We start from the raw sequence: 14325 nt of genomic DNA, 5'->3' as shown, positions 1-14325 counted from the left end.
AAAGTCCATTATATCGAGGGTTCGTTAGATGCGAAACCTCGATTTAATGAACTATATAGAGATGAAAGTCCATTATATCGAGGGTCCGTTAGATGCGAAACCTCGATTTAATGAACTATATAGAGATGAAAGTCCATTATATCGAGGTTTTACCGTTGATATGTGAGCATCGAGTGTCAGGTTAGGTCAGGTCAGGTCATGTTAGTGTCAGGTTAGGTCAGGTCAGGTCAGTGTCAGGTTTTTCTCCTCGACTCGACCATACTGTACACATATGCCCTTTATTCCCCAAAGTCCCGCAAGAAGGATGTACGTTTTGACATTAATTAAAACTCGAGTTAAATCTTCACAATAAACTCTTGGAATATACGTAAGTTATGTATAGTGTGCGTATAATGATGTGTACAGTACTTTGTGTGTGTATTGATGTGTACGTATGTATATTGTGTGTGTGTATTGATGTATAATTTGTGTCTGTATTTTGATGTATACTTCTGTGTATATTACTCAATGTATACTTTATGTGTATAGCTTGATATATACTTAGAGGTTAGGGTTAGGTTAGGTTAGATTACGTTAGGTTTGGGTTAGGTTAGATTACGTTAGGTTAGGGTTAGGTTAGGTTTAGGTTAGATTACGTTAGGTTAGGGTTAGGTTAGGTTACGTAGAGGTGTATTAAATTCAAATGGCATTGGAACCCATACGTAAATCCCTCAATTAATTTCTTATCAATTGAGAACCACACAGACACACACACACACACAAACACACACACACACACACACACAAACACACACACACAAACACACACACACACACACACACACAAACACACACACAGAAAAACCACACCGCAAAATCCCATTGTTTACATCATACCCCTAAGACACCGTCCAATCAGAATGTAAACACCGAAAAATCCGTTTACACATCGCAATAATCGTGGAATGTTTGTTTACTTTCTGGTCCCCTATAGAATGTGGAGGTTACGTTTGAGGTGAAATTACTATGTGGGATTATGTTGGCCAATCACCACCTTGGCTTATGCTGAAAAACTAACTACCCTAAGGCTTTTTTGGGGGGGTTAGGTTATGTTAGGTTTACGTTGGGTTATGTTAAGTTTACGTTGGGTTTAGGTTAGGTTAGGTTAAGGTAAGGTAACATTAGGTTAGGTTACTCCTGAATCAACATCTGTATATTAGAAACCCACCAAAAAATTTATAAACAAATTACCAATAACAGTAGTGGATGCAGAAGCGGATGAAGAATATAGCCATCGTACAAGCGGATGAAGAAACACTGGATTATTGTGCAAATATATCCACAACCTCGGATGAATCATTTGTATAACTTGTGAAATTGTGCAAAATATATCCACACCCTCGGATAAATCATTTGTGTAAATTTGTGAAATATATCCACAACCTCGGATGAATCATTTGTATAACTTGTGAACTATATCCACACCCTTGGATAAATCATTTGTGTAAACTTGTGAAATTGTTCATTTCATTAACATCGTGAAACTGATCGACCAATAAGGCATCTGTAGAGTGAGTTCTGCTATAAGGCGTGTTTTGACAGTGCGAATTGGCTCTAAGGCGATTCCACTTGAACGGTTGTAGAGGCTTGGCGTGGGGTTATGCAGTGTTTACAGTTCAAGTTCGACATCACATATTCAATTGATTTATGTGTTTTGTTTGTGAACAATTGCAGAAATAATTTATGTATACGGTATACCTGCACAGTATATGTAAATTGTAAAATTTTAAATAAGAGAGAAAAACCAAATACGTAGCGTTTTAGACCCGCGCGCTCTGTTTACACCACACGATCAGTTTGAAACACGTGTGAAGTTTTTAAGCGTCCTCAGTGATTTCTGATTACTGTTTCTCCAATTTTGTGACTATGGAAAAGAAGAATATCTCCGGGAAGTGTTCTGGTGATCGCATTTCCGGTGATGATCGTAAAAGAAAGGCTATAACACTTGAAGAAAAGCTTTATGTTGTCAATCGTTTTGAAAATAAGGAAAGAACACGTGATATTGTGCGTGCAACGGGAATAAAGGAATCTACTTTACGCACCATTAGAGACAATGCGGCAAAGATTAAATCAAGCTGTATTGCTGGACAAACGTTGAGTGCTAGCAAAAGTGTGAGATCACGGCCAAAGGAACTTGAGGAGATGGAATGGCTTCTAAGTGTTTGGATAGAAGATCAAACGAAAAAGCGATCTGGGACCAGCTTCCTCACCATTAAAGAGAAAGCCTTACCAATATATGAGGACCTAAAGAAAAACTGCACCTTATGATGATGATGATACTGTCAACTCTGTCTGCATGACTCCTCAACCTCAACCTTCTCCCCCATCAAGTTATATTCATATTTTTTTTCAAGGTAAAGTGTTACATTTACTGTATGATTTCATTATTAGATATGAATGCAACATTTATTTAGACTGTGCTATCCTTTGTGTTACGCTAACTACTAAATTTTTTTTCGATTTGGAGTAATCTGCACCTAGCCCTATTTTCTCCATAAGCCCTGATATTTCTATTACGCAAATTTCTATAACACGATGTTTTACAAGAACACAACTATCGCGTTATAGCAGAACTGACTGTACCTAGAACCAGACAAATCGACCAATCAAATAAGCCGTTGCAAGGTGTGAGGGTTGGCTACCTTTCATCAATAACAAATCGACCAATCAAATAAGCCGTCCCGAGACCTGAGGGTTGGCTACTTCCGACAATAAACTACTGATCGGCTCTGATACACAGATGGCGCTTTTACCTGACGTGTGGATTCCAAACGCCGTTCTTGTCGAGTTTGTTCTGTTCTTCACGTTCTTTATTTGTGCCGCTTGACGTGTGGATTCCAAACACCGTTCTTGTTGCGTCTGTTCTACATTTGCATTGCTTCTTTCACCGACTTACAAACGCCATTCTTGCTCCCAATCCCGCATCTTGACACGTCCCATACTTAAACGATCAAACTTCCTTTCTTGTTGTTCCTCGATATAAACGATACTTCTCAAAATACCACTCTCACCCCCCCACCACCCCCTCACTTGTCGTACACCGCACCCTGAGGCGTTCCATCTACTTCCACACCTTGCTGAACAGTTCCATGAAGGTATCGTATATCATGAACGTAATGGCTACGTCCAAACACACTCGGCTTAGCCTGGGTACAGTGCCCTTGTAGAACCTGGAATGTAAACAGGATATATCAGAATGCTGTATCTATCATGGTATCAATAAAACACTAAACTATCCTAACATCACCACAGGATATATCAGACCCCTAAACTGTATCTATCATGGTAACAATAAAACACTAAACTATCCTAACATCACCACAGGATATATCAGACCCCTAAACTGTATCTATCATGGTAACAATAAAGTTCTATTCAATCCATCAAATTATTAATCTATAAACCAACCAAGTGATCAATGTATCTATCCATCTAACTAGCTAGCTATCTACACCCCAGACTAAGCAACACACAATCTCTCTCTCTCTCTCTCTCTCTCTCTCTCTCTCTCTCTCTCTCTCTCTCCCTCCCTCTACACCCCAGACCAGACCCCAATCAAATACTCACGCTCGCGGTCCTTCGTTCTTCCAAATCCTGCAGAAACAGTCGAACGTATTCTTGTATTTACTGGCCTCTAGACCTTGCATTCTGGTCTTGACTACATCGATGGGGGTGTTTCCGAACACTGACACCGCTCCGGCCAGCCCACCGAACACACCTACGATGGGGAGATATTTTACTATGGGGTCCAGGGGAGATATTTTACTATGGGGTCCAGGGGAGATATTTTACTATGGGGTCCAGGGGAGATATTTTACTATGGGGTCCAGGGGAGATATTTTACTATGGGGTCCAGGGGAGATTTTTTACTATGGGGTCCAGGGGGAAAATATTCTACTATAGGGTCCAGGGGGAAAAATATAGGGAAAAAATGTGTGTACGCTCGTTAACTTATTTGTCTGTGTGTACGCTCGTTAACTTACCTGTCTGTGTGTACGCTCGTTAACTTACCTGTCTGTGTGTCTGTATTTCAATCTAATTATCAACACAATCTTGAACTTTGACCCCACCAATAAGAACTTCCAGAGGTCAAGAGGTCACATTTAGAGCTTTAGACTACCCAAGGAGGTCAAACGAGTCTTTCCAGAGGTCAAGAGGTCACATTTAGAAATTTAGACTACCCAAGGAGGTCAAATGAGTCTTTCCAGATGTCAAGCGAGGTCAAGAGGTCATACACTGGTAAGAATATACAGTGTAACCTCAATATAATGAATTATATGACAGGGAGTCCATTATATCAAGGTCCATTTGATACAAGACCTCTATATAACGAACTAAACCACACACAAGAAAGTGCCACCCCATGTACTTATCCCTTGTGTACTTACCAACGAGAACCCTAAACTACTTACTTAACCACACGAGGTACTAGCCAACCAGACCCCCTAAACAAGAAAGTACTTCCTCGTGTACTTACTAACCACACGGGGTACTAGCCAACCAGACCCCTAAGCAAGAAAGTACCTCCTCGTGTACTTACTAACCACACGGGGTACTAGCCAACCAGACCCCCTAAACATGAAAGTACCTCCTTGAGTACTTACTAACCACACGAGGTACTAGCCAACCAGACCCCTAAACAAGAAAGTACCTCCTCGAGTACTTACTAACCACAAGGGGTACTAGCCAACCAGACCCCCTAAACAAGAAAGTACCACTAATCTACTTACCGACCAACAGCTTGGGGACAGGTTTGGTTGGGTCTCCTCCACGATACTTATCCTTACAGGTTTCCATGACGTAGAAGCGCATAGCCTGGTTACTTCCCTGTTTCATGATGGTAGCCGTCACGCCTTGGTAAGTCCCCCGAAGTCCTGTATGGTGAGATGTGAGGTTAGGTTAGGTTTTTGGGTAGGGTAGTGTTGGATTAGGTTAGGTTAGGTTTAAGGAAATTAATCATAATACAAATATATCAGTAGCTTGGATGTGCGTAACTCTACCTATGGGCGTTAGGTTAGGTTGAGAACGACTAATATATAAAACAACGACATTCGTAAATAAAGGCATTCGTAAAACTACTTTCACGACGGTTTATTTACGATGTTTCACGTTTGTAAATATTACGAGAACTCGATTTAACGAACTACTGTATACAAGAGACTAGTGCAGGATTTAGACCTGTGGAGGCCCATGGGCAGCCTCTTTGTGGAGGCCCCCTCATTATAACTACCCAAGAGGGTGCGGTGGCGAGTGAAGCGAGCCTAAACATCTGGGAGTTCCTGGGCGCTGTGCCTCCACCCACCCAAACCCACCTTGTTCCTTGAGTATGCAATTGACGCCGTGGAAAAATCCCCTGAATTTGGGATTGGCCGAGCGCTGGTCGTTGATGAATTTCACCTTGACAGTTTCCATCGGGGTGACGGCGAATATTGCCTCGGTGACTCCCGCCCCTAGACCACATAGGAGCCTCTTGCCCGGGGATAAATTACCCCTCTCGTCCACACTGTGTTTTTTGAATTGTTCGAACGCCCCGAATCTGGAAGTGAATAAACTCATGAACGACTGACAAATATTTAACCAATAAACAATGACAAAATATTTACTCCATAATCTTATTTGACTGTTTTTTTTAAGCTTATGTGTAATTAAGCTTGGCTATGCGATTAAGCTTGATTTAGGATCTAAGCTTATAACCTAATTAACTTGAGAATGACTAAGCTTTAACAAGAATCATTAGACTTCATTAATACTAAGCTTGATTGAATCTGATCAAGCTGACAGATTAACTAACAGCTTACATAATAAAACACAAATGACTCACAACTCAACACAAAATGACTCACACCTCACAAAATAACTCACAACTCACAAAATGCCTCACACCTCATAAAATGACTCACAAGCCCCCTCTAGTGCCAACAACAACTTACCTACAGGCAGACTTCGGTATAGACCCATAGAGGAGGACTGACAGCCCCCTATACAGCCCCAAGACCCCATGGCTACTGACGGTCTTCTTCACGCAGTCGACGATGCCGTTATATTGACGTTTTCCGGCGCCTTTCTCGTCCAATTGAAGTTGCGTTTTGACGTACTCGGTGGGGAACGTGATGCAGATTTCAATGCCGCCCGTAATCCCGCCTGGAAAATTAAATCGGGGGTTAGTGGAGTGTGTTTTGGGGGTGGAATCGGTAAAGGGGCGTTGATATTAACCCACTGGAAATTGAAATCGGGGTTAGGGGTGTGTGTTTTTTGATGTTATCGGTAAGGGACGTGATGCCGATTTCAATGATAGTTGTGATGCTGCTTGAGAAATAAAATCGAGGGGTAGTGGAGTGTTTTGGGGGTGGAATCGGTAAAGGGGGCGTTGATATTAACCCCCTGGAAATTAAATCCAGTAGGTGTGTTTCGGGGGGAACCTGGCAGGGGGTATGAGATAACCCCCGAAATTTAAAACGGGGGTAGGGAGCGTTTTGGGGTGGAATCGGTAAAGGGGGCAGTTGATTCACCCCCCGGAAATGAAATCGGGGTTAGGTGTGTTTAGGGTGGAATCGTAAAGGGGCGTTGATATTCACCCCCTGGAAAAATAAAATCGGGGGTTAGGGGTGTGTTTTGGGGGTGGAATCGGTAAAGGGGGCATTGATATTAACCCCCTGGAAATTTAAATCGGGGGTTAGGGGTGTGTTTTGGGGGTGGAATCGGTAAGAGGGGTCAAAGGTCATTCATTACACAATAACATAGAACAGAATAACAAAATAACGAAGAACAGAATAACTAGTAAATTGATAAAACGGTGGAATAGGGAGATAAAATAATGAAATAAAGAGAAGAGAGAGAGAGAGGCCATTTATATCAAACAAGACTCTGAATTGATCTTTGTCCACAACACTGTAATTTAATTTAGTTCATGAGGGAGGTGGTGGTGGTAGTGGTGGTAGAGGGTGGTGGTAGTGGTGGTAGAGTGGTGGTAGTGGTGGTAGAGGGTGGTGGGTGGTGGTGGTAGTGGTGAGGGTGGTAGTGGTGGTGATTGGTGGTGGTAGTGGTGGTGGGGTGGTGGGGTGGTGGTGGTAGTGGTGGTGGTGGTGGAGTGGTGGTAGGTGGTGGGTGGTGGTGGGGTGGTGGAGTGGTGGTGTGGTGGTGGTGGTGGGTGGTGGTGGGGTGGTGGTGGTGGTGGTGGTGGTGGTGGGTGGTGGTGGTGGTGGTGGGTGGTGGTGGTGGTGGGGTTAGTGGTGGTGGTGGTGGTGGTGGGAGGGTGGTGGTGTGGTGGTGGTGGTAGTGGTGGTGGTGGTGTGGTGGTGGTGGTGGTGGTGGTGGTGGGTGTAGTGGTGGTTGGTGGGTGGTGGTGGTGGTGTGGTGGTGGTTGGTGGTGTGGGTGGTGGTTGGTGGTGGTGGGGGTGGTGGGTGGTGGTAAGGTGGTAAGGGTGGTAGTGGTGGGGTGAGTGGTGGTGGTGGTTGGTAGTGGTGGTGTGGGTGGTGGTTGGTGGTGGTGTGGTAGTGGTGGTAGGGTGGTGGGTGGTGGTGGTGGTAGGGGTGGTAGTGGTGGTGGAGGGTGGTGGTGGTGGTGGTGGTGGTGGGAGGGTGGTAGTGGTGGTGGTGGTGGTGGCAGTGGTGGTGGGGTGGAGTGGTGGTAGGGGTGGTAGTGGTGGTGGGGTGGTGGTGGTGGTGGGGTGGTGGTGGTGGTGGTGGTAGTGGTGGTGAGGGTGGTAGTGGTGGTAGAGGGTAGTGGTGGTGGTGGTGGGTGGTGGTGGTGGTAGTGGTGGTGGGGTGGTGGTGGGGGGTGGGTGGTGGTGGTGGTGGTAGGGGTGGGTGGTGGTAGAGGGTTGGTGGTGGGGTTGGTGGTGGTGTGGTGGTTGGTGGTGGTTGGTGGTGGTGGTGGTGGTGGTGGTGGTGGGTGGTGGTAGGGGTGGTGGTGGTGGTGGTAGTGGTGGTAGGGGTGGTGGTGGTGGTTGGTAGTGGTGGTAGAGGGTGGTGTGGTGGTGGTGGTGGTGGTGGTGGTGTGGGTGGTGGTGGTGGTGGTGGTGGTGGGTGGTGGTGGTGGTAGTGGTGGTGGTAGGTGGTGGTGGTGGTAGAGTGGTGGTGGTGGTGGTGAGGGTGGTGGTAGTGGTGGGGGTGGTGGGGTAGTGGTGGTGGTGGTGGTGGTAGTGGTGTAGTGGGTGGTGGTAGAGGATAGTGGTAGTAGTGGTAGGTGAACGAGTATATATTAACGGTACACTAGTCTAGTTATCCTTGTGGTAACTTGATAACCTTCTGAGAGAGAGAGAGAGAGATATTTCCCGTTAATATTACTACCACAACTACTAGTATAACAACTATTACCACGACTACTACAATCACCACCACTACTACCAACAACAATCAACAATCCCCCCTAATACGGTCGACAGCCAATCAGCGTAGAGTTGGATGTCTGCCAACCAATCAAGCGTTCGATCTCATCCCCCCACCCTCCCTATGAGTCCAATCATTGGCTGAACTCGTGACTGGAAGCCCTCGTATACGACTGGTGATTGGTTAACAGGCCCCAGTCAAAATAGGCCCCTAATTAGTTAAAATAGGCTCCAATCAGTTAAAATAGGCCCTAATCAGTTAAAATAGGCCCCTAATCAGTTAAAATAGCCCCTAATCAGTTAAAATAGGCCACTAATCAGCAAGAACACAAGCAGATTAGTGACTAGGGATTAATGACGTCACACACCTATGATGACGTCACACCTTATCTACCCCACCAATCAACTGAAACACATTCGTCTGTTATCAAATTTTTATCTATTTATTAATTTAATTTAAGACTTTTTGGATTTATTATCAATTATTATACAGATTTATTTAATTATCAAAATTAAGTGGTAATTATTTTGTTTTATTAATTGTATTTGTCATTAATTATGGTTCTCATTTGACTGACATTTTGGCAGGAATTATAATTTTAATAATAATTCAATTTTGTGAGGTTATAGGTTTTAGTTAATGGATTATTATGTTAAATTATATTATTATCTTATATTATAGATGTTAGTTAGGGTGTTAATGTGGGTTAATGTTGGTTAATTATGATAAAAAGAAGTTTACAGGACACTCTATATAGGTTAACAAGTCAAGGAGATTTGTGACTTACTTTCACTCTCTCTCTCTCTCTCACTCACTCACTTATCCTCACTCTATCTCTCTCTCTCTCTCTCTCTATCTCTCTCTCACTCACTCACTTATCCTCACACTATCTCTCTCTCTCTCAATTCTCTCACCACCATTCGAGACATGACCCCCACCATGGCCTCGCATTTTCTACACTATAATTATCCTTTTACTTGTGACAAACATATTGAGAGAGAGAGAGAGAGAGAGAGAGAGAGAGAGAGAGAGAGACAGAATCTCTTAAATACATCTTTCTCTCCTTTCATCTCTGACTGTTATTTGAAGTCTCTCTGCCTCTCTCACCTCTCTCTCTCTATCTCTCACCTCTCTCTCACCTCTCTCTCTATCTCTCACCTCTCTCTCTCTCTCTATCTCTCACCCTATAGTCCATAGTCCAAGATCACAGGAGACACCGAGAGATACCAGCCTCTTACTTCTCCTCTTATCTGATAACTTGAAACTGTGGTCTAAACTACATCATGATTAGGTTAGTGTTAGTGTTAGGTTAGTGTTAGTGTTAGGTTAGTGTTAGGTTAGTGTTAGGTTAGGGTTAGGTTAGTGTTAGGTTAGTGATAGGTTAGGTTAGTGTTAGATTAGGTTAGTGTTAGGTTAGTGTTAGGTTAGGTCAGGTTAGTGTTAGAGGTGGTCAGTGTTAGGTTAGTGTTAGGTTAGTGTTAGGTTAGTGTTGTTAGTGTTAGGTTGTGTTAGGTGGTTGGGTCAGTTAGGTTAGTGTTGTGTGGTGGGTTAGTGTAGTGTTAGGTAGTGGTGGGTTAGGTTGAGGTTAGGTTAGTGTTAGGAGTAGTGTTAGGTTAGTGTTAGGTTAGTGAGTGTTAGGTTAGTGTTAGGTTGTTAGGTTAGTGTTGGTGTTAGGGTGGGTTAGTGTTAGGGTAGGTTAGTAGGTTAGTGTTAGGGTTAGTGTTAGGTTAAGGTTAGGTTAGGTAGTGCTAGATTAGGTTAGTGTTAGGTTAGTGGGTGTGTTAGCTGTAGTGAGGTTAGGTTGGGTTAGTGAGTGTTAGGTTAGGTTGAGGTTGGTGTTAGTGTTAGGTTAGTGTTAGGTTAGTGAGGTTAGGTTGAGGTTGTGTTAGGTTAGGTTAGGTGTGTTGGGTAGGGTTGGTGTTAGTAGTTAGGTTGGGTGTTAGGAGTGGGAGTAGGTTAGTGTTGTGTTAGGTCAGGTTAGTGTTTTAGGTGTTAGTGTTAGTTAGGTGTTAGTGTTAGGGTTGGTAGGTCAGTCAAGTTAGGTTAGTGTTAGGTCAAGTTAGGTTAGTGTTAGGTGGGTTAGGTCAGGTTAGGTCAGGTAGGTCAGGTCAGGTCAAGTTAGGTTAGTGTTAGGGTAGGTCAAGTCAATCTACAGCAATGGCAAAGTGACAGTCAGACACACCTTGAGATATCGACTTGTAATGTTGTGAGTGGGTGTTGGGTCGAGTCAGGGGTTCCCACATGACAGGAGGTGTTGGTGTGTGTGTTGAAGCTGACATGAGTTTGTGACATGACAAGATGGTGAACAAGTAACATGAGAACCTAACATGACAACAACAACAATAATAATACCAACAATAACAACAATAACAATAATCTGACGTTATAACCAGGTGTATGACGTCAGCACCTGGTCAATGCCTTGTGGCTTAACGTGTACACTGAGTCACGGTGTTGTCCTGTGTGTGTGAGAAGGTGCTGGAACAATGGTGCACACGGGGGATACATACATAGAACTATCTCAATACCTAAATACATACATCACACACATACATACATACCACACTCATTCCTTTCCTTCCTCACTCACTCACGCAAACGGATATACCACACACACACACACACACTCCACCACCACTACACGCCATAACAAAAATCAATCACCTAATTTATCCTTCAACACAACGCAGCTCTCTTAAATAACATCAAAAATAACATCATAAATAACAATAACAATGTCTCAAATCAAGTTCATAACGCCACACAAGAACCATACAGTGTTTAGACCGATTTTTAGACAGAATTGAGATGTTTTAGACAGATTTGAGACAGTTTAGATAGGATTTGGACATTTTTTGACAGATTTTAGACGGTTTAGACGGGATTTAGACATTTAAGACGGAATTTAGTCAGGATTCAGACATTTCAGACAGGATTTAGACATTTTAGACGGGATTTAGACATTTTAGACGGGATTTAGACTTAATAGACAGGATTCAGATATTTTAGACGGAATTTAGTCAGGATTCAGACATTTCAGACAGGATTTAGACATTTTAGACAGGATTTAGACATTTCAGACAGGATTTAGACATTTTAGACAGGATTCAGACATTTTAGACGGGATTTAGACATTTATAAACAGTTTTCTAAGTTAAAAGACAGGATTTATACATATTAGACTGGGTTCCAACGCTTTAAGACAGGATTTAGACGTTTTTAGACAGTATTTAGACGTTTTTAGACAGTATTTAGACGTTTTTAGACAGTATTTAGACAGATTTTAGACAACATCAGGCCAGGAAGAGTTTATTTATAACCCACATGGATGACAAGACTCAGCTATCAAACGAATTTAATTCCTTATTTTAGCCTTTATTCTCACTAAATCATGAAATAAACATGTATGATAGGAAGTATACATACCCAGATCCTCAATGTATAATTATGTATAATATAAATCATTGTTATATGTGTATTAATATGTATAAATGTCCATACGTGGCATAGCAAGTGTAGAAAGTTTTCATATTTTTGTTAATATTTCTAACTAAATCATTAAATAAACATGTATGATAGCAAGTATACATACCCAGATCCTCAATGTATAATTATGTATAATATAAATCATTGTTATATGTGTATTAATATGTATAAATGTCCATACGTGGCATAGCAAGTGTAGAAAGTTTTCATATTTTTGTTAATATTTCTAACTAAATCATTAAATAAACATGTATGATAGCAAGTATACATACCCAGATCCTCAATGTATAATTATGTATAATATAAATCATTGTTATATGAGTATTAATATGTATAAATGTCCATACATAGAGGCGGTCTAAGGGGCATCAGTTTACCATGGCATAAAATCCAACAAAAACTACATAAATTATATACTTTTTGCTCTCCTATCATAAAATATATATTATAAACATATATAATAGGATAAATAACAATTATACACGTTATTTAACCGGTTGTATTAGTGTGGTAGAAGAACATTAGGTATTTTGTGGTTAAAAGTGGTATTTTTTTTCCCCCCACCACGACGCCAGGTTAAGCCTAGGACAGCCTAAGTTACCAGCTATTGCTATTTGTGAGATATTAATGTAAAATAGCCCTAGTTTACCTGCTATAATTCCTTTTAGGCCTATGTTCCCTCCTCCAGAAGGCGCCGCTGCCCCAGACTGTGACATCCATGGACGTAAAAAAGGTGAACGATATGCAGGCGAGGGATTATCCATTCTCAAGCACTTTTAGCGTCCTCTCCCGACGACGTCAACCACAACACTGAACCAGCTGAGAGATGCACAGCTGATTGTTGCCATAGGTGTGTCGATGGTAAAGTTATCGTACAGTAAACTATCCCTGAAATATTAACCCCAAAGTTAATTAAAAATGATATTCCGATGTTAATTTTACTATATTTAAACCACAAAATAATAAAAACTAAAAATAATTCGGGTTTATGTTAAAATAACTGAAATAAACCTAGAATATCCACCCAAAAACTGGTATTCACTTACTTTACTAAATGCTATGTTAATTAAAGATAATTTACACTGACACACATATTAAAATAAACAAAAACATCAATAACATCAATTTAATCTATCAATCACAACAAATCAAATCAATCACAGAATATAATCCACAAAACATGATCAACCACATTAAGTATCGTACGTCAGGCAGACATCATTGACATTTTCACTTGACTAAATTAACGAGAATAAAAATTAGCGTTCCAATAATATAAACTTCCTATAATACATAAAACATACACACATAAATACAACTAATACAACGTTAATAAATCCCTAAATACATTATCCTAGTCACTAGATAATAGATACGATTTTGTAGACATTCGCTAATTTAAACACCACACGATATGACGTAATGGTGGTGCTACCTTGATCAGCCAATCAGCGAACAGGTGAGACAAAACTACTATTTATTAAGTAATTTTTAATGATTTTTATAAGTACTTTAGATGTATTTCCTTGTACTAAATAGCCTTTTATTTTTATATTAACTGTTATTATTATTTATTTATTTATTATTAACTTAGAATTTTATATTTTTGAGGTATTTTATAATATTGGGAATTTTCTCGTTTATATAACCCGGTTTTAGTAATGGCTGGAGCCTAGTCGAGTTACATTACGTTGTTTTTATATGATTTTCTATTTAATATCAGTTTATTTTAATACTATCATAAAAAAAACAAATATTTTATTAAATATAGAAGCACCAAACATTAAAATTAATTATTAAATACTAAATAATATCAATTAATTTATATAAAAAAATGACATCTTTTTGAGGTGTGGGTGAGAGGCTAGCAATGACGTCATTTGTTTACATCTGAGAAACATTCGTAATGGCACAAACTTTTTATAAATCGAGAATAAAATCCACATTTATTAATCTATAAAAAAAACATTAATATTATAATAAAAAATAAACCAGTTAAATAAACCCTTATCTCTTATTAAACCTCCAAAAAATATTAATTAGTTAAAACATCTGAGATAATTTTTCCTATTACAGTAGACAATGGAGGCTGGGACCATCTGCTGTACTAGTTCACTTATCTAACTAAAATTTAGCCACACGTTCCACCTCACACCATATTAACTAAGGATAATCCCTCATTTAACATCTTATCAACAATCTAATGGTGTAAATAATGAAGATAGTGAGTTAATTATGGTGATATAAGATAAAAAGAACCCTGCACCTTCACCACAGCCTTAAGGAACTCCACAAAAGGTATATTGAATTGGGTTTTTTTTTAGTTTATACTTAATTACCGAGTTATTTACGTATATTGGGTTTAATGTATTGTAATTTAGGTTTATTTGTGTGATTATTAAACCACTATTATCGTCTGGTTTGAATAGAATGTAATAAAACGTTGATTATTTGCGACACACCCCCACCTTG

At 40.6% G+C, this 14325-nt stretch overlaps 2 protein-coding genes across 3 annotated transcripts in view; one reads left to right on the top strand and one right to left on the bottom strand.

Annotated features, from left to right (window-relative positions):
- Positions 1-2509: 2509 nt before the first annotated feature.
- LOC121854817 (putative tricarboxylate transport protein, mitochondrial) lies at positions 2510-12678 on the bottom strand. Its single transcript, XM_042349622.1, has 6 exons — positions 12503-12678; positions 5970-6180; positions 5352-5575; positions 4770-4913; positions 3607-3757; positions 2510-3209 (listed from the first exon to the last, which is right to left on the bottom strand). The coding sequence occupies exons 1-6, from the start codon at positions 12615-12617 to the stop codon at positions 3101-3103; spliced, it is 954 nt and encodes a 317-aa protein (XP_042205556.1). The 5' UTR covers positions 12618-12678; the 3' UTR covers positions 2510-3100.
- Positions 12679-13915: 1237 nt separating this feature from the next.
- LOC121854788 (VWFA and cache domain-containing protein 1-like) overlaps positions 13916-14325 on the top strand; it is a 17468-nt gene continuing 17058 nt past the window's right edge. For both annotated transcript variants that reach the window (XM_042349581.1, XM_042349573.1), the window contains exon 1: positions 13916-14151. The gene's annotated coding sequence lies outside the window, so the exon portion shown is untranslated. The remainder of the gene's footprint in view (positions 14152-14325) is intronic.

This window comes from Homarus americanus, unplaced genomic scaffold (genome assembly GCF_018991925.1).
Source record: "Homarus americanus isolate GMGI-L3 unplaced genomic scaffold, GMGI_Hamer_2.0 scaffold36569, whole genome shotgun sequence".
In the NCBI taxonomy this organism is placed as follows: Eukaryota; Metazoa; Arthropoda; class Malacostraca; order Decapoda; family Nephropidae; genus Homarus; species Homarus americanus.
This window is presented reverse-complemented; position numbering and strand designations above follow the sequence as displayed.